The sequence below is a fragment of the Bombyx mandarina genome, chromosome 11 (assembly GCF_030267445.1).
Source record: "Bombyx mandarina strain Sakado chromosome 11, ASM3026744v2".
Taxonomy (NCBI): Eukaryota; Metazoa; Arthropoda; class Insecta; order Lepidoptera; family Bombycidae; genus Bombyx; species Bombyx mandarina.
Window position 1 is genome coordinate 5,117,436 of NC_143218.1, and position 27,218 is coordinate 5,144,653.

The window sequence follows — 27,218 nt, forward strand, 5'->3', positions numbered from 1 at the left end:
CGCTACAGCACTCCCCTCCGAGATCGCTACGGCGATCGAAGTTCTGCTCTAGCTAACCCTGGTAGTAGTCCGGGAATCGCACTCGTCTTCCACTTCTTGTCTTCTTCTCGGACTCTGGTGCAGGTGACAAAGTGGCTGCTGGGGATGGAGTAGGAGGTGTATCTGCAACATTTATAGCTTCTCGAGTTATAAAAGCTGGCTTCAGCCGATCTAATGAAACATTGACCTTTCTACCGTGGACTTCAACCTTAAAAAATTTTTCGTGACGCTTCAACACTTTGTGTGGACCAGAATAGGGCGCTTCAAGGGGTCTGCGAACATGGTCCTGTCTCACGAAGACATGGGTAGAAGTTTGCAGATCTCTTGGTACGTAAAATGGTCCTTTTCTATGCCATGCCGCTGGTGTAGGTGTAAGGCTAGACATCTGTTTAGCTAGACGTACCGCGAAGGAAGTGACATCACTGGTAGTGTGATCTTCGTATGGAAATAGAAATTGCCCAGGTAAGCGTAAAGGTTCCCCATACACCAGCTCGGCAGCAGAAGATTGAATGTCTTCCTTCCAAGAAGTACGGATGCCGAGCAGCACCAGTGGTAAAGCTTCGGTCCATTGGCTAGTACTGTGGCACATTATTGCTGCCTTCAGCTGGCGATGGAGTCTCTCAATCTTCCCGTTAGAGCTTGGATGGTAAGATGTCGTACGGAAATGCCTGGCTCCCACCATGGACGTGATGGACTTGAAGAGAGCTGATTCGAACTGTCGACCCTGGTCGGTGGTAACTTGAGTGGGACAGCCGAACCTGGATATCCATCCTGATACGAGAGCAGTTGCGCAAGCTTCAGCAGTGATCTCCATCATCGGTATTGCCTCAGGCCATCGCGTAAAGCGGTCGATGACGGTAAGGCAATATCTGTAATTAGCAGAAGGGGTTAGTGGTCCTACAATGTCGAGATGGATACAGGAGAATCTCGACGTGGTCAAAGGAAAACGGGAAAGTGGGGCTGTTGTGTGACGGGTAACTTTGCATCGCTGGCAGTGCAAGCAATTCCTTGACCAATCTCTGCAGTCACGACGTATTCCAGGCCATACAAATCGTTCGGTCACAAGTCGGACTGTAGCAGCACCACCTGGATGGCTAAGACAGTGCAGTGAGTCGAAAACTTGCTTCCGAAAATCAGGTGTGACGTAGGGTCTTGGCGGTTGCACTGACATGTCACAGTACAGTTCCGTGTGTGATCCAGCTGGAGCTATCTTCCGTAGCTTTAGTGACGATCCCTTGCTGAGTAGGTTTTGTAGTTCGGGATCTGATTCCTGTGAGAGGGCTAACTGATGGAAGTCGATGGCTTGTACCTCCTCTATACGTGACAACGTGTCTGCCACAATATTCTGCGTACCAGGTATGTACCTTATATCAGTGGTGAACTGTGCGATAAAATCAAAATACCTGTACTGTCTTGGAGAACAATTATCTTTTGACCTAGAGAAAGCGTAAACGAGTGGTCGGTGGTCGGTGTATATACTAAAGTTTCTAGCTTCTACCATATGCCTAAAATATTTAATTGCTTCGTATATCGCTAGTAACTCCCTGTCATATGGACTGTACTTCCTCTGACTCGGACTTAATTTTTTGGAGAAGATCCCGAGTGGTTCCCATTGGTCTTGTACACGCTGTTGCAAAGTCGCTCCAATAGATACGTCAGATGCGTCAGTAACTATAGACAACTCAGCTTGCATATTGGGATGTACCAGAAGTGTAGCCTTGGATAATGCTCTTTTGCATTCTTCGAAGGCTTCCAGCTGTAGTGGGGTCATGTGGACAGGCTGTGACCCTTTTACCTTCTCTCCTGCCAACATACTGTGTAGAGGTGCTTCAATAGTCGCTGCATCAGGAATGAACCTTCTATAGAAATTCAACATACCGAGAAACCTTCGGAGCTCCTTCACTGTTCGTGGTACAGGAAATTCCTGGATAACATGGACTTTCTCTTGCAGAGGACGTGTACCTTCAGCAGAAACATGATATCCGAGGAAACTGACTTCATTTCTACCCCAAGAACATTTGGCTGGGTTGATTAGAACGCCATATTCCTTAAGTCTGGCAAGTACCTGTCGCACATGGGTCATGTGAAGATCACGTGACTCGGAAAAAATTAACAGATCGTCCATGAACCCATAGCAGAAATCATTTAAACCTGTGAGCACTTCATCAATAAACCACTGAAAAGTTTGAGCTGCGTTTCTTAGACCAAATGTCATGTACGGGAACTCAAACATGCCAAAGGGTGTGGTGATCGCTATCTTGGGTATGTCAGAGGGATTTACGGGAATCTGATTATAAGCTTTAATAAGATCAATTTTTGAAAAGATAGTACATCCAGAAAGCTGCTGACTAAAGTCCTGAATGTGGCGTACAGGGTATTGATCGGGCACGGTACGAGCATTTAGTGCACGGTAATCACCACAGGGTCTCCAGCCATCATCCTTCTTTCTGACCAAGTGCAGCGGTGAGGACCATGGGCTTGACGAACGCCTTGCCGTGCCACATGCTAGCATGTCGTCAAATTCTTTCTTGGCGTGTCGCAAGCGTTCGGGATCCAACCGTCTAGGTCTACTCGTAACTGGTGGGCCAGACGTAGTTTTAATAAAGTGCATAGTGTTATGCTTAGGTGTACTTACAGTACCCGCAGGTCGTGTAACTTCTGGGAACTCACGTAGAAGCTGGTCAAATATTGAATCACCGGAAATTGTCTTGACCGATGCCACGCTATCCGGAACTTTCTGATGTGATGCTGGCACAGCTAGTGAAGTAGTCCCATCTATAATTCTGTGATTACGGCAGTCAATTAGCAGGTTGTAAAAATTTAAAAAATCAATACCAATAATTGGCTTTGCAATGTCTGCAATGGTAAATTTCCAAGAGAAAGCACGGCGCAGTCCCAAATCTAATGTTATATGTATCTGTCCATAGGTATGTATTACTGAACCATTTGCGGCAGTTAAGCTATACTTGGCTTGCGTACAGGGTGTTCTCATAGCTGATCTAGGATACACACACAGGTCCGACCCTGTATCAACCAAAAATTGTATTTTAGAATGTCGGTCAGATATGAAAAGTCGGCCTGAATTAGTTGGACAGTCATAGGCCGCTACTTCCGGCTGTCCATGGAGTTTTCCGACTGCCATTGACATGGCTTCCGGCATTTTGTTGCTCGACCAGAGAAATTAAAATGGTACCAACAATGAGGGTGGTTTTCAGGTGGCTGACGTAATCGTGACCGCGACCTAGACCTATCCCTTTTCTGCCTACTCCGTGACCGTTGGCGTGCATGATGATAACCACGGTTCATGTTTGTAGTGAGCAATGCTACCTGCTTTGTTAATTCACTAATCTGGTTGGCCATAGTCTCAATAATTGTTGTGGGCATACCTTGAGCTGAAGTAGGCGCGGAGTGGGCTGTACTCGCTACCTGGTATGGTGCAGAGGGTGCAAGTTCGTGTATTTTATCCGCCAGGTCAGCTAACTTATCGAGTGGAAGATCCGACTGGGAAGCTACAATAGTCTGTATATTACTTGGCAATCGACTCGACCACAACGTTTTCACGAAATCGTCCGGCACTGAAGGTCCTGCCAGGTTACTCAAATGTCTCAAAAACTGAGACGGTTTGCGGTCCCCTAACTCTTCATGCATTAATAATTGTTTTACCTTCCGTTCTTGAGATGCAGATAACCGTTTAATTAATTCCGTTTTCAGTTTGTTATATTTTTCTTCGGTTGGAGGGTTGGTTATAATATCTTTTACCTCCGATATGTGTCTGTGCTCCAAAACGGCGATGACGGAATAAAACTTTGTAGAGTCCGTTTTGATATTTGCCAACACGAATTGGCCTTCCACCTGCGCGAACCATAGCTCTGGTTCCTCTGGCCAAAACGGGGGTGGACGGAAACCGATTCTCGACGTTTCTAGCGAGGCAGCATATGAGGTACCCTCCGTGTCCAAAAATTCGTCCGGCGTCGCTGCTGGGTGCTTTCTTTGTTGTGGCTCCATGTTCCGTATTCGTATTCGGCGTCACCAATTGTGGTACCAACTATGGTTTTGTTGCAGTGAAATGATACCACTAATTACAATTTTATATTTAATTAAATAGCGATCAAATAATACAAATGTTAATAGCGAAGCACCAGTGTATGTTTTGTCTCAAACTCAACCGATTGAAAACATTTTGCGAGTACCGACGAATATTATATAAAGTGCGATGCTCCAGCGCAGGGCCGTACTCAGCGCAGGGCCGCACTCAGACTCGCTACACTAGCAAAATAACTTCTTCAGTTATTTAGATGGGGTAAACTCAATCGAAGTTCAATTAAAAACGTTGAGCTGCTGATGCTGATACCAAATAAAACTGACCTTTAATTACAAAGATAAATTTCGCTTAAGCCAAATATCTTTTCACCCCTTTATATAATAGTATAAGTGTAAAATGTAGAATTTTATTATATTTGGGTTATTTGAAATCAAGGAACTAAAAAGTAGTGTAAAGAGCATGTGTCCTTTTCCTCTGAGTCGCTGGTAACGGGGGTCTGATCAGAGACGCCGGTCCCCCGTGACCGCGGGGACTAGTGTTCCAAACGTCACAAAGAGCACCCTGTCCGCCACCCACGAGGCGAACAGACGTAAAAGTATGATGACTCTGGACAGCAGCAGCCGTCCGTGTGCTCACATCTCCGCGCTTGCTCACTGTGAGTCTAACAACACACCTCACAGCATGAGGTCGGATCACCGTCTGCCGTAACGATGCTCCGTGCCCCGGACATTCTAGAACACAACCAGAATGTTGAAGGAACGTTCTCGTCACAGTTTCTATTCAAGTCTCGATGTCTTCCGACTGGAGTTTTACTTAAAAGTTTTCTCAAATCATTTTTCTATATTACGTTTTTATTTTGAGCCGCTTAGCATCTGTGAGCGCCGCCACTGGACGTGGCTGCTCGGGTTCTTCCAACAAGTCAACCGAAGTCTGACCAAATTCTCACTGTTCAACTGATACACTTCATTCCATGTCATCTCGTCTCGGTTCACTGAAGCGGACACAAACTTCATCTCATTCCTCTTCGTTTGTCATATAACAGAACATTTATGTATTTTATAATAAAGACGTCGTCGATTGTAATATTTACAAAAAGATGTGTAGTATCGTGGGACACCGGATAGAAACGAAGTTCCTGATTATAAAAATATTAATTTTCCGTTCTATTCGAGGTATAAAGAAAATAATTATTCGGGTATACATTTTTTTATTATGATTTTTTCATCATCATCATTATCCTGCCCTTCTCCCAGTCACCTGGGGTCGGCGCAACATGTTTTCTCCTTCCATACTCTTCTATCATATACCATTTCTTCGCTCACTCCCCTCCTACCCATATCGTCTTTCACACAATCCATCCATTTCTTCTTAGGTCTACCTCTTCCTCTAAATCCTTCCACATTCATAGTTAACACTCTCTTAACAACCTCATTTTCATTCCGTCTCATCACATGTCCATACCATCCCAAACGTGCACTCCTCAGCTTCTCTGTCACAGGTGCCACTTTCAGACTTCCTCTAACATATTCATTCCGTATTCTATCCATTCTCGTTACTCCACACATCCATCGCAACATTCGCATCTCTGCTGCATGCAATCGCCTTTCATCCGTCACTTTCGTTGTCCAACACGCTGATCCATACAAGACGGCAGGCCTTATTAAGGTCTTATATATCTTCCCTTTTAGGGGAAGAGGGATGTGCGAGTCACATATGGTGCCCGTGACCTGCCGCCATTTCATCCATCCTGCGTCAATTCTGTGCCTGACAGTACGATCCAGTTCACCGTCGCTTTGGATAACAGACCCTAGGTAGCGGAAGTCTTGACATACTGGCAAAGGTGTTCCGTCGAGGGAAATGGGTGCAAAATTGGAGAGACCGCCAAAATCACAGAACAGATGTTCGGTTTTCGATCTGCTGATTTTTAGGCCAACACTCTCCAACTTGCATCGCCATTTCTCCAGTATGTTTTGGACCTCGAGCCCGTTTTCTCCGACGAGCACTATGTCATCGGCAAACAGCATACACCAAGGGGCTCTTCCTGTATCTCCGATGTCAAGGCATCCATCACAAGCAGGAAGAGATAGGGACTTAGTGCAGACCCTTGGTGTAAGCCCACTGCCACATTGAACTCGTCGGAATTCCCCGCGGCGGTTCGTACATACGTCCTGGCTCGACTGTACATGGCACAGATTAACCTCACATACTTACCAGGTATACCTTTCTCATTCAATGCCCACCACAAAACTGCTCTAGGTACTCGGTCGTACGCTTTCTCTAGATCAACGAACACCATATGCAGATTCCTGTGCACGTCGCGATGTTTTTCGCACACTTGGCGGAGTGCAAATATGGCGTCCGTTGTCCCGCGACCAGGCATGAACCCGAACTGGTTTTGGGTGATCTCACTTTCATCTCGCAATCGCTTTTCTATCACTTTCTCCCAAACTTTCATACTATGAGACATAAGCTTTATTCCCCGATAGCTGCCACAGTCTTGCACATCCCCTTTATTTTTGTATATGGGCACCAGCGTACTGATGCTCCATTCCGTAGGGATCACTTCTTCTTGCAGCAGCTTATTGAAGAATAAAGTCAGCCACTTATATCCGTCTTCTCCCAGTATCTTCCATACTTCCACTGGTATACCGTCTGGTCCTTCCGATTTTCCATTTTTCATACTTCTCACTGCTTCTCTAACTTCATACATACTAATCTCATTCACAAGTCCGACGTTCTCTGGCTTCCTATTAATCACTCTATTCCAGTCGTTCTCCTCATTCATTAATTTTTCAAAATATATCTTCCAGCGCTCTTTTATTTCGTCATCTCTCATTAAAACTTTACCTGTCTCATTTTTCATACATCTGACATGCTTAATATCTTTCGCTCTTTCTTCTCTAGCTCTTGTAATACGGTAAAGTTCCTTTTGTCCACGAGGTCCATCTAAAGCGGCATACAACCGTTTCTGAGCGTCAGACCTGGCTATAGCAACTGCTTTAGTTTTTATGATTTTTTATTGATAAAAATAAAACTACTTTACAAAGTTATCAACTTTATTTTATTCACAATGATTTATAAAAAATATATAATAATAATATACAAAGAAACAGCTATTTATATGATTAATAATAATAACCGTCTTCACGTAGACTATACATAAGACACTGTATAGCTATCATACTAAGGCTATACATAAATAATAAAAATCTTACGTTACGGACGTTTTTTCCCGGTTACTGCACCCCTCCGCATCGTCCCATAAGGAACTTCGTTCCAAAAAGAAAAAGTACAGTTTTTTCGTTAAAATGCCGGGAATTTGTTTTAGCTTTAACGAGCTAGCCGGAAAAAGAACATCTCAGATAATGCGTGTCCGTTACACTTACGCCACTGGCTATAAACGTGTCGGTCCACTGAGGAGCCCTGAGTTGACCGCATGACGCGCCGGTCACGCGACACGGAGCTCAGTGTGCTTAGTGCGAGTATCTTAACGTTCTCGATAGCGTAAAAGTTAACGCAATTTTGTATGCAGTTAGAACAGCACCCCTAGCGGCAAACGTACGCAAACGATCCCATCCCATACAAAAATATGAGGTAACTTTTACGCTATCGAGAACGTTAAAAGACTCGCACTAAGCAAACTGCTTACGAATGTCTCCTATAAATGAATGTGTCCTATACACGGATGTCACGCTCATCTCGACCTGCAGACGGAAAACGAACTGTACATTAAGTAAATATCTGGGAATGAAAGGTTATCCGGTTTCAGCGACTTTTATCTTTGTAATTAAAGGTCCGTTTTATTTGGTATCAGCATCAACAGTTCGATGTTTTAAATGAACTTCAATTAAGTTTAACTCATTCAAATATCTGAAGAAGTTTTTTTTTGTTATGATATTTCTTCTAAATGTTTAAACTTTAAATGGTTCCCCTGTAAAGTTGCAAAAATTTTGCTTAAGCCAAATAGCCCTCGATATCTATACTAGTCTTTACTTCTATACTAATATTATAAAGAGGAAAGTTTTGTTTGTTTGTTTGTATTGAATAAGCTCCGAAACTACTGAACGGATTTGAAAAATTATTTTACTGTTTGGAAGCTACACTATTCCCGAGTGACATAGGCTATAATCTTTTTTTTTTTTAAATAGGGATCCTTACTAAAACTCCAGTAATGTAACCCAAGGTGTAAAAAAATTACTTAAAATATTCTTTACACCGCGTGCACTGCGGAAACTATTGATGATAGAATAAAATAATGTACTACGACTTTGTAAAACACATTATTATTTACAAAAAGTGTCGCAACCGCATATGTCTAACTATTATAGTTTTGCCGCAATAAGTTCTCTTTTATTTAAAAAAATAAATCAACGTCAAATATCGTTGTAATTTTTGCTAAAGTCCCGAGCGGAGTCGGAGCGGGCCGCTAGTGTTATATAGTTTCGTTAACACTTTCAAGTGATTCTCAGACGACAGAGATTAATGTAGCTTTACATTTGGTGCCAATTACATTCACACCCGCCGTCCCAGCCCCGCCCCACCCCACCTCCCCGATGTTAACTCGACACTGGACCTTGGGTTCTATTGAGGTATGATGAGGAATGAGGTTTGATTCACATCGTACCGACCGACGGCGGCCGAAGTTCTTTGTGACGTTTTATGATATACTAGACGATGACCTGTTTTTTTGTTGTTGATAAATTGTGTTTTGTGTTGTTAGTTGAAAAATAGTACTGTTATTCGCCAATAGATGTCGGGAAGGGTCATAAAGTTGATTATCAATAAAGTTGATTATTGAAAACACGAATACATTTTCTGACACATAACATTTTCTGAAAATAAATCGTAGCTAAATCGATTTATCGCCCCCGAAATCCACTGTATACTAAATTTTATAAAAATCGTTGTGGCCGTTTCCGAGATTCAGATTATATATATACAAGAATTGCTCGTGTAAAGGTATAAGATAACAGTTTGTTTGATATTATCTGTGCAGTCTCTGTGCTATACAGACGCGTCACTGTGTCAGAACAGATCAAAGCGAGTGTCGCGCGAGTGACTCGACACTCAGCCGACACTCGGCGCCGGGTCTACTCACAGCGCACGCTCTTAATTAGAGTTCGCTTCGTCTTAGTTCAGCTAAACAAAAAGTCGTGTATGACCGGACATTCTCCTGCTTGGGTAGGTTTGCAGGCAAATAGCACTAGATCTAATCTCTTTCTTTCTGTATTCACACTATTAACGATAAGTGAGTTTTCAAGCGGTCGATTGAACTGATTCCGCACCGAGACGTCAGCGACGAGTGACGTTTAGCCACGTGCGCCTCATGACGTGCTTGTCCACAACTACACTAGTAGTTTTGCATCCCCAGTTCGATAGATGGCCCCACTATCTTCGCGCCATCATATAATTTTTTGTGTGGGCCCGGGCGTTGTTCAAAGACAGCGGTGTGTGCCGAAGCGTAGAACAATTTATTAATTTAGATTTTTTTGCATTAACACGACTTGTTTTCTGGTATCAGAAGCAGAATTTTTTAAACATAAAATATTTTTCGTAAATACATACGTACCTGTCAATAGATGGCAGCACGTATTTGTAATCAGATAATATAAAATCAATTTAAATAGCTGTGCTATGAGTGTAAAATGCTTTCGTTCATTTACTCCCTTTGTTTGTTTCGTATTAAATAGCACTCTCAGTTAAAGAGTCCTTCTAGTCTCGCGTCGGAGCTGATCCATAATTTTTTTTCTCACAAAGATACCTATTGAATGATCGCACCAGTTTGATTAAGGTCTACCACGTTTTGATGTTATCATTTACCCGGATTCTACTTACCGGGTCACCATCTAACTTGTTTATGACGTGCTCCGTCCCGCCGGTCTGATGATGCATAGGAAGAGCCTTCAGACTGCGTATTGGAACAAAGTTCCTTATGGGATGATGCGGAGGGGTACCCTAACCGGGAAAAAATGTCCGTAACGTAAGATTTTTATTAGTAATGCACACAGTGTACGGCTTAACTTTGTAATAACGTAAAAAAAAACATATTTTTTATCATTCATTGACCACGATCTCAGAGCGTTCGTTTGCACAATACACTAACTCTTATGCAAACAACCGTGAATGAAGTGTACCACAATAAGTACGCACATTACCGAATGACCGTAGGTTGTTGCGAAACCTCCAGTTTTATTTTCTTTATACCTCGAATAGAACTTAAAATTAATATTTTTGTAATAAGGAACTTCGTTCCTACCCGGTGTCCCACCACACATCTTTTTATGATTGCGTTACGTTGCCGTTTTCAATACGAGTTCGTTCGTTTGTCTTCAGCGGAGGAGGAGTACCCGGAGGCCGCGCTGCCGACCCGCCACCGGCCGGAGGCTCTCAGCGCTCTCGCGCGGTCCAGCCGCTTCACCACGCACGAGATCAAGCTCATGTATCGAGGGTTCAAACAGGTCTCTGCTGCCGCCATACCAGTGTGCTCACACTGTGTTCACGTTGGCTGTGTGTATGTGTGAGTGTTTGCTCGGTTGGTTGCAGGAGTGTCCGTCGGGGGCGGTGGACGAGGAAGCCTTCAAGAACATATTCTGTCAGTTCTTCCCGCTCGGCGGTGAGTTCTGTTTCATGCAAATTATATTTTTACTCATTAAGTATATCTTTATTATTTGAAGTCGTTTAAGTTACTGGTGGTAGGACCTCTTGTGAGTCCGCCCGGGTAGGTATCACCACCCTGCCTATTTCTGCCGTGAAGCAGTAATGCGTTTTGGTTTGAAGGGCGGGGCACCCATCTAAGCAATAAAAAAAAGTTAAAAAATAAAGAATATCGTAAAATCTATCTCTTAATTGGCCAAGTTTAGGAGCTAGCCTCCTATATGACTTACATTATTGGGACCGAGCGTTATCAACCCACTTAGTGCTAAGTGGTCACAAGATTTTATAGCCGCCACCAATACCGCCACTTGTCTTGAGAAATAAGAAGAACCAGAGCACACGAGGTCTTATGTAGTGACGAACTGTTATAACCGTGTACTGAACTCTAAGTGGATGACAAAGCCCTCGGTCATACATTTCGGTATCTATGTGTTGTCAGCAGTTTCATGAGTAAGGTCACAAATAGCTCGCGATTCACTTAGTCTATTCTCAGCACTCACGTCGATCGGTTGCTTAAGGGTCCCCTCCTCTTTGTAATATATAATAATAATAATATATAAATAACACAATAAACTTCATTTTAATTAAATACAATTTCTTTTTTAAAACGACCTCGGAGAGGGACCCCATAACAGAACGAAGACTTATAATACGGAGAGCTCGATGGAGGGTGGTTACCGTCGCCGCATACTAGCGCAGCGCGCCGGTCGCAGGCCGTGAGTGCTGCGCCACCTCACGCAGCCGCCTGTGCCTTGTCGACAGACGCCACGCAGTACGCGCACTACGTCTTCAACACGATCAAGCACAAGCAGAGCGGGAGGGTCAACTTCGAGGTGAGTGCCGGAGACGAGATGTAGCTGAACCTGTACATCAGCCAAGTTGCTCTGTCCTCCTGCGAACGAGGACAAGAGGACGGCGAGAACTTGACGGGCTTCCTGGTCCGACAGTATGATAATGAGTTAATGGTTATAGAAGTAGTTGAAACTGTCTGCATTTACAAATTTATAATATAATTCCGCTAAAACATATATATTCTGTCTCATTGCCCCCCTCCGCGCCCCGGCCGGTGCCGAACGCGTCCGAACATTCCCGAAGTATCGCCTTTAACCTTCAACTCACCACGGTGTCAGCTCCCGTCCAAATATTTTATTACCGTCGCACTGTTTCTAAATTAAAGTGAATTATCGATGTGCACACTGTGTTCTGCCGCGCTAAACAAGAGTCGCCACTAAAAATATCAGTTCCAGTGTGTTCGCTTTGGAACTATATAGACATCGATGGCACAATTGAATGTTACAACTAGCGTCATCTATTGGCGATGTTCAAATAAAACTCACCATATTCCTCGCCGGTCCCGGCGGGCAGCACGGTCCAGATCCAGTTACATAAATTGGCCCAAAACGTTCCCTCGACCAAATAGTCTGATGAGTCTTATTGCGAGAGCGAGAAAAGTTTATTTGTGCGTTAGGTGCGAGCGAGACGGCTCTAGACCGCCCGGCGCCGGGACCCTCTGCACGCGACTGTACATTTCCTTCGCGTTACACTTAAACGACTTTTGTTTGCGAATGTCTTTTGAAGGAAAACATTCAATTTGCATGTAAGACTTGCGAGTGTTTGATGTAGTTTTTTTTATTTTTTATTCTGTTGAATAAAGTAGTCCACAGTCCGACTTGTGATGGGACATCATACATAAGCATCAAATAAGCAATTCCGGTGTAGCCATGGACACGGTTATTGACAGTGCCGCCCGCACTCACTAATATTTGTTTGGAGTTGGAACGTTTGCCTACGTTTGCCTCTAGGAGCGCTGTACCAACTGCATACAAATTTGAGTTAACTTTTACGCGATCGAGAATGTTAAAAACTCTCACTAAGCACACAGCGCGTGGTCTCTTTTCCCGAGCGCGCTACGTATTCTACAGCACACATCACAGACCAATAGCGTGTCGGTGTGAGCTCATCGTCTTTGAGACCTCGACTTCATGCTCCAAGGTCGAGTCCCAATCCGTGTGGTGGCCCACGGTCTCCGATAGTGTCTCCAAGTGGATAGTGAACTCGATCAATTACAACAATTGTATGAAACATTCGCATAGCCTCAACTACCTGCTTATCATCTATTCACCCACAACATCTATTGTGTGCCCGCTCCATTGTGCCATAAGTGATACTTCAGTAAATTACTCACAATGGCGTACACAACAGGAAGGGTATGCACGCTCGCACTGGAGCGCCCTCTCGCGCGTTAATTAATTAAATATTAAAAATATATATGTTGATCGTGAATTGAAGAAAGCGACTACATTTATAACTTGTGACATCTGGCGGCGAAGAGATCAAACTGCTTATAAATTCGAGTTAGTTAAATTGGGGACTTTAGAAAGTGCACTTACGATTACTAGTGACATCTAGTGGAGAATAGAGGAAACCACACATTTTAACAAGCACCTTTGAGTATACTGCTAATAATGACGTATAAAGGTGAGATGTTAATTATTAAATGATTTGAAATTAATACATACCGATTGTGTTCTTAGACTATTGTTTTGTTTAACACAATAGCGACTGTTCACAATGAGAATTGGCATGTAATATCGTTATAATGATGTAATATATAATTAGTTTGATCGATAACTTTAAGCACACGTAACCGACTATGGTTGCATTAATAAGAGCTGTTATTGACTTTTATTTTATTTATCAAGCAACCTTAATCAGGTCGGGTAGAAAGCTTCGATAGGGTTCAACTAGCGCCATCTAGTGGTGACTTTTAAAACATAATTATTTTTTATTGTGTCGCCAACCATGGCCATCAGCGTGAGCCGGATGTATCGTACTATAATTTATAGTTCTAGAAATTGATTTTTCTGTTAAATTTTAAGCATTTCCAGTATTCTATATGGCGGTGTTCTACATATTTGTCGCGAGCTCGCAGAGACCCCGTCGCGTGTGCACAGCTCCAGTGCGACGCCCCGCCTGTGTGACGTCACGCGACCCCGCTCTGAGCCGCTTCTGCATCACTCTCGTCTGGATGTAGCTCGGCTCCTGGGGTCGACTGCACACTTGTGTTCATATCTACAGCCTCTGCAGAGAGGGGAGCATACGGCATCCCACTCAAGTTTAAGGACATCGTCGCCCATGGACATCAGCATTGTCGTTGTGTGTTGTACACGCTGGGGTTCACGTGTTAGCCTTGTTCTAGATCAATTTAGGTGGCTCTTAATTCGGTTCATTTTATTTTACTTGGCACGTGTTTGTTACAAGTGGAAGGGAGAAGCGCGGGTAGATAGAGGGGACAGACTGAGGGCAGGGGTAGTGTCTGGGCGGTACGTCCGTCTAGTGGTCGTGTTGTGCTCGCAGGAGTTCCTGGGCATCCTGTCCCGAGTGGCGCGCGGCTCCGTGCAAGAGAAGCTGTCCTGGGTGTTCGCGCTGTACGACGTCGACGGTAAGCGATAGTACACCTTACTGCTTATAGAATAAAGGATATTATAAGCGGTCGTGCTCTGACGTTCAATGGGAAGTGAAAGAAAGTTCAAGAAGTTCTGAGGAATGGCTTCAGGTGGATCGGTATACTCCCTTGCCTTTTTGTTTTCTCAAGCGGCTTTGAAATGAACGTGATCATGATGGCGTCACACCAAATAATATGATATATTTGTAACTGTCGCGTCTAGCCGAGTATCCGACTAGTGGTCCTCTTTTTTTTTTATTGCTTAGATGGTTGGACTAGCTCACAGTCCACCTGGTGTTAAGTGGTTACTGGAACCCATAGACATTTACAACGTAACTGCGCCACCCACCTTGAGATATAAGTTCTAAGGTCTCAGTATAGTTATAACGGCTGCCCCACCCTTCAAGCCGAAACGCATTACTACTTCACGGCAGAAATAGGCGGGGTGGTGGTACCTACCCGTGCGGAATCACATGAGGTCCTACCACCAGTAATGAAATGACTTCAGTTTGTGACACGAAAAAAAAAACAGCTTTCGACGAAGTATTCACTAAAATACTAATGAAACAGTCAACGAAAAATTGTATAAAATACTGTGGAAAGAAAATGCTTCCCCCAAAGGTGAACATTCATAAACTTTAACAATGAATAAGCTGATAAAATTCAAACAGTTCTCAGATATTGAAGTGAAAACTTTAGCCGCGTTGAGAACTTGTTGATAGATGAAAAACTTGTGTCATTAGATGTGAAAACCAAATTGATATCGATAATTTTAATGTGAACATTATAAAATTTCAAATTTTAATACTAAAATTCTATCGGCAGTCCCTCTTTTTTTGCTGAACCTCCTACGAGGTCCCTGCGCCTAGGGGGCGTGCAGGGTATGTGGGACTGGTCCGCGACTGCGAGACCGCGCGCCCAAAGATGTTTTCAGGGCCCTACCCACCAAACGACTCCCCTGCACTTTTCGCCCAAGCGTTCGATTTACTCCGAGGTCAGAGCCCGGATGAGGTAAGGGGGTTACCGCGGTCAACACGGTCAACACCAGACGACGCAGCTCACCCCAAGGACGCCCGGCCGACGGAGTCTTCGAGGCGAATCGAAGGCTCTAAAACGTCGGCCGTCTCGGTACGGCAGCCCGTCAGGCCGCCCAGACGGTGCCGCTGTTGTCCCGGAATACCCCGCTGTCTATCGGCAGTCCCTGTGACTGTCATTTTTTTACTTTGTTTCGCTTTTCTCTTCGTTGTATCTCCAGCCCGCTGGCGTTGTGCAGTTCAGCTCCGGTGTTGCCACGATTGTTTCCATTTAGAATCGGTCCATCCTATGGCTTTAAAATGCAGTCGAACCTTCTCGAATATTCCTCTTAAATCTCGATCCATTGCTCATGTCCTATTGCTAGATTATGTTGCTAGTGGTATTGGTTTTAATATTAAGTGTTATTGAGATTTTTTTTTGTCATTCAAATGCCTGTGTACATTTGGTAGGGGACGGCCGCATCTCCCGCGCCGAGATGCTGTCCGTGGTGCAAGCTATATACGAGCTGCTGGGACGAGCCGTGGCCCCCCCGGCGCATCCCACTGCCGCCAAGGACCACGTCGACAGAATCTTCCATGTATGTGCTCCACTCGCAGGAGACTCCAGGAGATGACATATCTAACAGCGCAGCGCTCACTTAGTATTGATATGTTTTCCAGTTGATCGACACGAACGCAGACGGCGTAGTGACTCCGGACGAGCTGGCGCGCTGGTGCAGCCGGGACCCCGCGCTGCTGCGGTCCCTGGACACCCTGGACACCGTGTTGTGATCCGCGCCCGCACCTCACAGGTACACCGCGTAGAACTAGACGCGCACATGTCTACCCAGCTGACTATCAGCTGGCGGTACTCACTACATATTTTTTTTGTTGCTTAGATGGGTGGACGAGCTTACATTCCACATGGTGTTAAGTGGTTACTGGAGCCCATAGACATCTACAACGTAAATGCGCCACCCACCTCGAGATATAAGTTCTAAGGTCTTAAGTATAGTTATAACGGCTGCCCCACCCTTCAAACCGAAACGCATTACTGCTTTACGGCTGAAATAGGCATAGAACACATATATATGTAGTCCCTGTTCTATTTGAACCCGAACGCTGCAGCACCACTGTCGTGTCTAAGCGTATTACTAGGCGATGCAGTTCCGGTTACTACTTACCTTGGAGATGCTGTATCGTCATATAAAAAATTAAGTAAAAATTTGTATGATACAATATCTTGGATATGCTTTCGCCTCGCACACACAGAGATTCCATTTTTTCGTGTTATACATTCCAGTTGTTGTGAAGGTGAAGCGATACCTTCCAGTTCAAAGGAAGCCGACGTGCCCGGCGCGACGCCCACCAGAGTCACCGCCGTCGTGAGTACCACACCTGTAGTTCCATAATGTCCTCCTCAGCCTCCTCCTCCTCTACCTCCTCGTATGAGGAAAACTGTACCACTTTGAAAATTTATTGTACGTGCGTAAAAACATTGAAGAATTCCCCAGAGTCTGCGATTTGCACAATGTGAACACTAGGAACAAACATAGGCTTGCGTTGCCGGCGGCTCGAATTAAGAAAATAAGCAACTCTTTTAGGGGGCTGGGTGTACAGCTTTTCAACAAGATCCCACTAAACGTTCAACTACTACCTGTTCATAGATTTAAGAAAACTGTTAAGGAACGTTTGTGCAACAAGGCATATTATAAAGTTAAGGATTATTTACTAGATGGCACTACGTGGGAATGAGGCGCTCGCTCCTGGCCTTTTCATTTTTCATTATTATTATTATTTTTTTAGACTTGTTTTTTCTTTTATTGTGAATATTTCTATTTATTTAAAAAAAGAATATATTTGAGAAAAAACAAAAAGAAAAAAAAGCCCGCTGAGTTTGTTTCGCCGGTTCTTCTCAGGACTGTGGCTTTTTTTGGAACCGGTGGTAGAGTTAACATTGTTATTTGTATTTTGACATTCAACAAGTGTGTCATACTGACATCTAAGTTGAAATAAATAATTTTGAATTTGAATTTGAATTTGAATTTGACTAACCTCTGAATTGATTGACATTTTTTCACAACATATAAAATTTTGTATTCTTTTCTCATACAATCTGATTTCCTTTTTTTTTATTTGCAGATAACAGAAGAAGCATCTCTGAAGAAAGTAAAACGTCGGAACCGACGCTCCAGCACGCGCCGGTGAACAATTACTTTCATTAAAAATTCTTAACAAACTGAATGTGATCTCACAATAACGTATATAATAAATCTTTGAAATTATGACCATGTGTCGTCTAAAGTACTTAATGATATTATATAAGTATTTATTAAACACGAGCCTATCGTTGCTCAGTATTTAATTGCTTCCAACGAGCTGAGTTGGGAACTCGCACGTGTAAGGCAGACCAATTTTTCGAATAGATTTAAAATTGGCACGTGACGATGTCTTTGTCAATAGCTGTTCAAGCTGTTGAAGCAAACATTTATTACTAATTTCTGCACGAAACCTTTGAGCGCGTAAACCATGTGTCATCTAGATAAATTGACAAAGAAACTTTAACATGGAGTATTGTTCTATGCTTTATAATAAAGTGACAAATAGTATTGAAATAAATTTGATCTTCCATTATTTATTATAATTCTACAAGCACTGACTATACATTAACGTGCAATTTTCGTTGTTTGACTCACGTTTCCTATTTGCACTTGATGGAAGCCTTCAATAAAGTCTAACTTTAAAAATTTATATTTATTAGTCTATAAAATAGATTTAAGGATTCTATTTTTCGAATAGCTATAACTTAGTGATTCTATTACACGATTTTAATAATTTAAGGAACAACATTACAGCTAATTAACATCCGCAAAAATATCGAAGTGATGACGCCACAAAAAAATGTAATAAGTTGTATAATTGTTGAAGCATTAATGATCAAAGATTGGCCGGAGTTGCGGCTCTCACTCAGTCGCTTTGAAGCACAAACTATTAAAAAAAACGTGTGGCACTTGAGGACTGCCGCGGTAAAGCTATTGCATAGCGTTTTTTATCAACTTATGCAATTTTAATTAGACAATGATAATTTAATATTAAAACAATAATAAAACAAGACCACGCTATATTAAACATTAATAAAAGCAAAACCTTAACTGTCCCCTTCACACTCATAAGCTACACCGCGCGAGAGAGAGATGGGCAGACTTTTCATGATGCGCATACAGTGCGACGTCACGCCGCGCGCTTATTCATAAACACTACACAAGCGCAACGTGTGAATGTTTTGAACACGAGCTACATGGTAGTGCGGAGTGGGGGTGTTAGGTTTATTTTCGTTACGGAATTTCTTGATGCGCTCAAAGCCCGCGATAAAAGCTATGCAATAGCTAAATTACTGAACTAATTCATAATTATAAGTGAAAACGAACAATAACCTTAGGATACACGCGAGACTCATGGACAGAGAGTGACAAGTTATTGCCGCGAGACGTACACAGTCCTGTTCGACGACTGTTCATTCAATTACATTTGTGTGCTTTCTCATACTTAGCTAATCATAGCTCTTTATAAATTTAACATTCATTACATATTTATCTCTTCTATACTACTAGTGTCAAATTAGCACAAGTTGGAAATGCTAAAATGGAAAAATCTACCAGATTAGGTTAGAAGTGCAGATTAATCACTGGACTATAGTAATACCCAGTTATAAATTACGAACACTACACACAGCTCACTAATGTGCGTAGCACTGAACGCTACAGAGCCAAGAAGATAGGAAAGAAAATTATAAAGTGAAACATAACAGCCCAAAGCTACAGTCAATGTAGTATTTGAAAAGAAAATTTTCGCAACTGGTGCGCAATTAGTAATATTGTATTCTGACATGCCGCGTAATGCTATGAATGAAGCTCAGGTACTTCGCTCATTAAATATAAATATTTAATTAATATAACTAATATAAAATAATAAGAATTTAAAAACTATTCTTGCCTTAAACTTAAAATGTAGTTTTTATTCCAAGATGGAATGTTTTACAATTTGTCTGTTTGTCTGCACATTCTTTGTTAATGCAATTCATTAAATAAATTAAGTTTCCTTTCATTTATACGTCTTAATGTGAATTTTCTAAGCAATACTTATTGACTTTAAATTAATTATTAATACCTTTATATTAATATATTTAATGCAATAATTATAATTAGATTGAATTAAAGTCTCCGAATTCCTGAAATCGTGGTTTTATTTATTTTCCCCGAATTCTAATACAAAACGAGTTAAACTCTTTTGGCAGTGGATACATCTAGTGAAGGAGTAGATGTTATACTTACTTGTTTCACTCTTGAATAAGTAATTGTAGAGGGCAGGTTTGATAATGCCTCACTAAAAAGAAAAAAAAACCATAGCGTATCCTGTAGATAATGTAGGATGTGATGGCAACATTTTCCAACCGTAACCAAAGACACAACCCAAATCAAAACAGGGATTACCCGACACATGGAACAATTCGTGTAAACTGAGAATGGTGAGAATACCATGACCTATATGGCTTTGGCGACAACGAATAACTTGCCCACGGAAGTTTAATAAGGAGGTGAAATTAGAAATGGAATAGAGACATCATTATACGCGGCACACTAGACGGAACATGGCTCAGGAATCCATTCAATTAATCTGATATTATCATTCGTAATCATATAACATTCCAAAGAATAAGCTATCATCCAAATAAACTATATTTCGTTTCGTAACACGATCGTCGTCTATTCGAATCTGATAGTAGCCAGATGTTGAATCTATTAGGTTAGGTTTAGGTTAGGTTAGGTTTTTTTTTCTGCTTTTCCCCGTTCATAATTCACCGGTTCCTTACTATTCTAAATACCACATTCATTCTAGTTCTCGCATTTATACCTCTCGCACTTTTAAGCCGCAAACGTTATGCATTAATTCATCATCTTGTATTCTGTACCGGAATTCCCGCTAATTTGCCTTAGCTTGGTTCGATTTGCAGGGAATAACTTTTAGGTTTAGTTTTATTTCAAATAAGATCAACGCTTTTTATGTTTACAATGGGCGCTTATATTAATCGTTATCTACTTTGACACTTACTATATACATTCTTGTTTTCTAGGTTTTTTTAGAATAACATTAAACTTAGTACTTGTTTTCTATGATGTCATGACATGTAAACTTTTTAATATTCTAACGTTATATAACAAGGTAGGTTTTCTTATTACTGATTTTTCTAATGACAATTTTTATCTTACTTTTGGGTCAATAATCTAAATATTTTCTAATTTTGCCGTTCTATTGGTCGCAAGTTTGTCTGAGCTTAACCAGATGAATTTTTTATACTCATTATTACGAATATTGTGTTCTATCTACGGTTGTCTATCGCTATTTCGCTTCTGACATGTGACACGAATGGATTTAAAAAAATAAAAATAAAATAAAATAAAATAAAAATAAATAAAATATCTATTCTAATTTTAGCAAGCTCTGTCCAACGAGCCTCGAGTGGTCGCTTGTCATGATCTTCCACGCAGTGACTCCTCGCGGCGACCGGCGGCTGCGCTACGTCGGCTGTAACGCGGCTACGACGCTTGCCTACGGAGTGTTCTACGCCGGTGTTGTGCTCGTTTGGCGTAGCACTGTCGCGTCTTCTCTTTGTCGACTGTACCCATCCGCTTCGTTGGGCATTTAAAATTTTATTAACATTACGAGTATTATTTCTCATCCCCACAAATATTCTCATTATTAACGCCCCCGCAACTGATGTAGGGGATCCAACACTCATATAAATATTAGCCTATCCATTAAATACATGTATATTCTACATGGATACCAAATTTCAAGTCAATCACGCCACTTGTCGAGACGGAGGATGTATACGCCACTTGTTGAGTTCACTGCCGATATAGTGGTGATTCAGTGGTATAGCAAATTTGGTGAAGTGTTTGTTATTGTCTTTACAGGTGATGATTCCACTTATGCGATCTCTCGTCAGAGACTCGTTGATTGCAGCCTCGAACTACCGTCGGGCAGCGTGGGGCATTCCAGGAGCACATGCAGGACTTTTCGACTACCCCAGGCTCACACGGGCACCACGGGTTCTCACGCAGCTTGAAGTGGTGTAAGTATTGGCCAAAGCCTCCGTGCCCCGTTAGATTTGTGTTTTTATGCTGTTAGGTGTATTATTATTATTATTTTATTGCTTAGATAGGTGGACGAGCTCACAGCCCATCTGGTGTTAAGTGGTTATTGGAGCCCATAGACATCCACAACGTAAATGCGCCACCCACCTTGAGATATAAGTTGTAAGGTCTCGAGTATAGTTACAACGGCTACCCCACCCTTCAAACCGAAACGCATTACTGCTTCACGGCAAAAATAGGCAGGGTGGTGCTACCCACCCGCGCGGACTCACAAGAGGTCCTATCACCAGTAATTACGCAAATTATAATTTTGCGGTTTTCATTTTTATTACACGATGTTATTCCTTCACCGTGGAAGTCAATCGTGTACAATTGTTAAGTACGTATTTCATTAGAAAAATTGGTACCCGCCTGAGATTCGAACACCGGTGCATCACTCAGCACGACTGCACCGGACGTCGTATCCGTTAGGCCACGACGACTTTGTTGCGTATGTATGTAAGAGGGACATCAGGGAGGAAAGTTTGTATAGACTTGTTATTAATCAGCTGTTTGTATTCTTTTGCCATTTTGTTACTGTTTCCTCCCTGGTAACCCTCCTAGCATACGAGCACGGAAAGTAGTTGTAATCAGTTTTAGTTTTTTTTGTGCAGGGCAGCGGTCTTTGCCAGTTTATCCGCACGTTCGATGCCTGCAGTGCTCACGTGAGCCCTCAGCCAGAATAGTTTGATGACCACCGACGGCCCTAAGTCGCACTATGTTCGCTCTGATTCTGAAAGCGACAGGGTGGAGAGAGGTGAGGTCTTTCATTGTATGTATGGTATGGTGGTAGGACCTCTTGTGAGTCCGCGCGGGTGGGTACCACCACCCTGCCTATTTCTGCCGTGAAGCAGTAATGCGTTTCGGTTTGAAGGATGGGGCTGCCGTTGTAACTATACGACAGACCTTAGAACTTATATGTCAAGGTGGGTGGCGCATTTACGTTGTGGATGTCTATGGGCTCCAGTAACCACTTAACACCAGGTGGGCTGTGAGCTCGTCCACCAATCTAAGCAGTAAAAAAAAAATTGTTTCCAAAGATGATTTCGAGTCACTCATGATGTTTGCCTTTGCTACTTTAAGCCTATCTATCACTTCTGTTGCTTTCAGAATAGCCCAGCATCTCCGCCTGGTAAACGGAGCAGAAGGTTTCCAGTTTGAAGGTCCTGTAGGTGGTTTCTGCTCTGATGACCCACACGGTGAGTGCTGCTCCAACCTTACCTTCTATCTTACTGCCGTCGGTGTAGACGCATGGCCCTATTATTCCACGCTCCTGCAGTGCCCCAGCCCCGGCGTCCGTGTTTGTCTCGTAGTATACAGGTGTTTGTTTGGCTGGATGGTCTGTATTGTAATAAGGGACTTGGGTTTCCAATTCAGCCTCTGGTTCCTGGGTCAGTGGTCTGCCTCTCTTGATCTCGTAATACAGCTTTGCCTCCTGTAATCTGAGATCGATAGGCAGCAAGCCCGCTATTGTTAGGGCTGCCGCCAACGAGACTGTGCGATATGCCGGTGATATTTTTATTGCAAACTAGTTGACCCGGCAGACTTCGTAGTGCCTCAATCGAGAAATAAAAGACCTAAACTTTTGTATAAAATAAACTTAAAACAAACGAACTACTAAAGACTAACAAACAGCAATTCATTTTATATATATAGATAGAAGATAGATTGCCTTTCAAGTGCTCTGAGCCTATCACGCGCAACTACGCCCGCCCCATACAGTACAATGGGCTCGACTAAAGTTATATAAATCATTTTTAATATATCGCTATTTAGACCCCATATAACTTTTGCCGCTGTTGCTATCCGCTTATAGATTCCAACTGTTTTGCGGCACACCTCTGCCACATGGGGTCCAAAACTCAATCTATTGTCTATCGTTACCCTCAGTAATTTGATTTGCTTAGACAGGGTAAGCGCTGTCCCGTTCATCCGTAGAGCTGGGCCTCTTACCCCTAGCCTTTTTGTGATTAATAAATAGGACTTGGGTTTTGTGGGGGGCGAACTTTAATTTGTTTAATACACCCCAGCGGTGCACACGGCCCAGAGTCTCGTTCGCTATTGTTTCGAGCTTATCTATGTAATCCCCACTGAATGCCAGTACAATATTGTCGGCAAAGACCTGATGGTAAATTTTGCCTGTTTCCAGCGCGGCGAGGAGCGGGTCCAGTATCAGGTTCCACAGAGTCGGCCCGGCTACAGAGCCCTGTACGCAGCCGCAGGTGGTCCTCTTCTGCCAGCACTCGCCAGCCCATCTCACGACCACTTCCCTGTCATTCAGGTAACTTTCCATCAATTACCCTGTAGAGATTTGACGGGCACCCCCTCCCAAGAAGTTGCGCCCTCACGGCCGGCCACCATGCGTTGTCGAATGCCCCCTCTATGTCGAGCGAAACCAGGACGCATATTTTCTTTGCTCCCAGCTCAACCCGTAGGTGGTTCAACAGATCATAGAGGGAGTCCTCGGTATATCGCTGTGGCATAAAGCCGTATTGACACGGACTGAGCGTTAAGAGGAGATGCCAGCGCAACCTTCTGGTACTCCTTTTTTCAATGACCTTTCTACCTTGATGATTAATGACCTTAACTACATATTCCCGCCTCCGCGGGGACGCAAATCTGATTCGTCTTTTTTTTGTTCTGACCTCTTTTTTTTTTAATTCTAGATCTGTCGACTACCAAGGAGGGTCGGTCTTGAGGGAAGGCGGGCGTGCCGCTGGGAGCGTCGCATCACATGCGACACTATGCGAAAAACTCACACCGACACTACGCTACCGATACTACGTCTTCACCGCGATACAACCGAAGGAGGGCCCGGATCTGATTAAATTCGGTCACGGTCTGAACAGACGAGCCACTACTCGCAGCCCGCACAACGAAACAGTCGCACACAGAAAGTGCACATAATCAGTGAGAAGCCATCACGAGCTAAATGCCCGGTATATAGCAACACCGAACACACCACAACAGACTGCTACATATTCAAGAAGGCATACTCAAACACAAGATGGGACATCGTTAAGAATAAACACTTGTGTTTCTGATATCTCAAGTATAGGAATAAAACCCACAACTGTAAACCGAAGACGTGTGGCATTAATGATTGCAAATATACTCACAACAAGATGCTACACTTCGACAGAAAAAATAGAAAAAACAGACAACAGTGACAAGAAAACAACAGAGAACATTAATTCTGCTTGGACGGGAAAACAGATGCAGTCCTATTTAAAAATAATCGCAGTCCAAGTACAAGGAACAATAGGCACGGTTGATACATACGCGCTGTTCGACGGTGACACTCATAGACGCAATCATCTGCAAGAAGACTGGAATAACAGGACCAATCGATGCGTGTATGTGTAACGGTGATTAACAACATAAAATCAACGGAAACACGGTCAAGAAGAGTTAACCTCACGCTCAGAGGCCTCAACAGTCGAAAAGAAACAATACAGTTATCAGCAGTTTTTAGGTTATTAAACTACCTTGCATTTTGATTACAAAATAAATAAAGTTATCAGCAGATCTTCGACAGAAACAGTTACTAGCGGATCTCGAACATAGAAACAGTCGGTTACCAGCGGATCTCCAACATAGAAACAGTCAGTTACCAGCGGATCTCAACATAGAAAAAGTCAGCTATCAGCGGACTTCCAATAGAAACAGTTACCAAGATACAAACAGCTACCAGTTACCAGTGAACTGCTTACTACTGAAGCAGTTAGCTGAAGCTAGTTAGAGAAGCTAGAGAAACCTATCTATAAAGAGCTGTCTTCTACCAGCGCAAAAACAGACAGCAGAAAGATTTACTACACGACTCGGAAACAACCATACACACCGGGTCGTGTACATTTCATAGTCCATTCGAGCCGGATAAAGGACACATTTCATGGTCCATTCGAGCCGGGTAGAGGACGCATTTCATTATTCTTTCGAGCCGGGTAGAGGATACATTTCATTATTCTTTCGAGCCGGGTAGAGGATACATTTCATTATTCTTTCGAGCCGGGTAGAGGATACATTTTGAAAAAGAAAACCAGGAACAATGCCGATAACGCGGTCAACAGGAAGAGGACGGATCGAAACTGAACGATCGCCGCCCTCAGAAACCACAGCTACAACACAAAGCATGTGGACAAAAACAACCGCGAATACCGCCATGAGTCTGATAGCCCCACAACAGAATCATCGTGCGCCACAGCCAACATGGAAGCCAGGATGAAAGTCGGAAAGAAACCTGGGAAATCAAGAACAGAGGCCGTCAAACAGTATATAGCCAAACAGAAAGACGTACCAACAAAACAGCGCGCCGGTACAGTCAAAACTCACCGGTCGCGAAACAGAAAAGAACAAAAGATAGCCAAAGCTAGAAAGGAGCTCGCCCGCCTACAGGTGGAATTAGCAGCCGCCCGGCTGGCCACGCTCGAAGCCGAATCTGATGACGAAAACAGCGAATCAGAATACAGTAAGTCAGAACTCGACGAAAAAATGGGCACATGGTTGGAAACCCAACCTACAAAAACAGAAAATGACGACCAGCATAAGGAAAAACCAGCCGGAGCCTGTAACAAACAAGACTTCTCAGATCTAACCGCAACAATAACACTCGCCGTCAAAGCCGCCCGCGAACCAAAATACACAGAATTGCCATTCTTTAACGGCAATCACCAAGACTGGTTATCCTTTAGCGCAGCCTATCACGAGACAGCGAATTTCTTTACAAAAACTGAAAATATAAACAGACTCAGCAGGAATCTGTAAGGAAAGGCAAAGGTAGCCGTCGACGGATTACTTATTACGAACGCTGATCCGTCCGACGTCATAAGAAGCCTAGAAGCGCGATTCGGAAGACCGGAAACGATAGCCATAACGGAGTTAGACACGCTACGAGCTCTGCCACGACTAACAGAAACACCAAGAGACATTTCGTCTTTTCGCATTAAAGATGTACAATTTCCTAAAATATTCGAAATTGAGTTAATATGCGGAATCATTTGGTACCACCAGTATTTTTCTCATAAATACTGTCAAAAGAGCGTAGTTTAGTTTTAGTTTTTTTAGTTTACCTATATTTTGACTACTATTAACAAAATTAATACATAATTTTATCTTACTTAAAAACACACATAATGTAACTGGTAAAAAATAAAAAATAAATGTTGCAAAGATGATTAATATTAAAAATATCATATGTTCAACCTTTTAAGCACTCTCATGTAAAATTAGTAAGTTTTGAGATTATACAGTTTTAATGCGAGAAGACGATTTGTATAACTCCAGTAAGGTGACCGACGCCGTAGCTACGCTTCGTGCATTAAAGCGCACACGTTACATAAGTAGCAGTCTGTTGTGGTGTGTTCGGTGTTGATGGCTTCTCACTGACTATGTGCACATTCTGTGTGGGTCTGTTTTGTACGGGCTGCGAGTAGTGGCCCGTCTGTTCAGGCTGTGCATAAGGGCTTTACGTAAACACTTATCAACTATATTAATTCTATTTGTTTGATAAAACTATTTAAAACTGGTTTCGTCCTGCACAATATTAGTTTTAAAAATTCCCGCTTTGCCCCTAGCAGAGTTCAAGGCGTATCAAACAACAAATTGAGAATCGAGTTCGATAGAATAGAACAAAGGAACGATACCCTCACTCGCATCAATAACACCCAGATTAATTTCACGGTAGGCAGCGGCTTGGCTCTGCCCCTGGCATCGCTGAAGTCCATGGGCGACGGTAACCACTCACCATCAGGTGGGCCGTATGCTCGTCTGCCTACAAGGGCAATAAAAAAAAAGACAATCCACGCCGAACCCGCTCGCAGATTGCTGTCTAT

General features: G+C 42.9%; 3 protein-coding genes across 5 annotated transcripts in view; 2 read left to right on the plus strand and 1 right to left on the minus strand.

Annotated features, from left to right (window-relative positions):
- Positions 1 to 18,197, plus strand: part of LOC114239602 (Kv channel-interacting protein 4) — a 32,857-nt gene extending 14,660 nt beyond the window's left edge. The window contains exons 2-9 of one of the 3 annotated variants that reach the window (XM_089730782.1): positions 10,415 to 10,539; positions 10,625 to 10,694; positions 11,498 to 11,568; positions 14,093 to 14,177; positions 15,665 to 15,792; positions 15,875 to 16,005; positions 16,497 to 16,578; positions 17,336 to 18,197. In XM_089730782.1, coding sequence (XP_089586908.1) covers positions 10,415 to 10,539; positions 10,625 to 10,694; positions 11,498 to 11,568; positions 14,093 to 14,177; positions 15,665 to 15,792; positions 15,875 to 15,985 — 590 coding nt within the window. In that variant the 3' untranslated portion in view covers positions 15,986 to 16,005; positions 16,497 to 16,578; positions 17,336 to 18,197. The remainder of the gene's footprint in view (positions 1 to 10,414; positions 10,540 to 10,624; positions 10,695 to 11,497; positions 11,569 to 14,092; positions 14,178 to 15,664; positions 15,793 to 15,874; positions 16,006 to 16,496; positions 16,579 to 17,335) is intronic. The other 2 variants (XM_028169889.2, XM_089730783.1) reach the window with 2 other exon arrangements.
- On the minus strand, positions 2,466 to 4,303 carry LOC149501954 (uncharacterized). The gene is made up of 2 exons (XM_089730781.1): positions 3,426 to 4,303; positions 2,466 to 2,822 (listed from the first exon to the last, which is right to left on the minus strand). The coding sequence occupies exons 1-2, from the start codon at positions 4,042 to 4,044 to the stop codon at positions 2,815 to 2,817; spliced, it is 627 nt and encodes a 208-aa protein (XP_089586907.1). The 5' UTR covers positions 4,045 to 4,303; the 3' UTR covers positions 2,466 to 2,814.
- Positions 18,198 to 22,395: 4,198 nt separating the features above from the next.
- On the plus strand, positions 22,396 to 25,112 carry LOC149501955 (uncharacterized). Its single transcript, XM_089731529.1, has 3 exons — positions 22,396 to 22,586; positions 23,537 to 23,668; positions 24,054 to 25,112. Exons 1-3 carry the CDS (start codon positions 22,575 to 22,577, stop codon positions 24,213 to 24,215), a joined length of 306 nt encoding a protein of 101 aa, XP_089587655.1. The 5' UTR covers positions 22,396 to 22,574; the 3' UTR covers positions 24,216 to 25,112.
- The last annotated feature ends 2,106 nt before the right edge of the window (positions 25,113 to 27,218 follow it).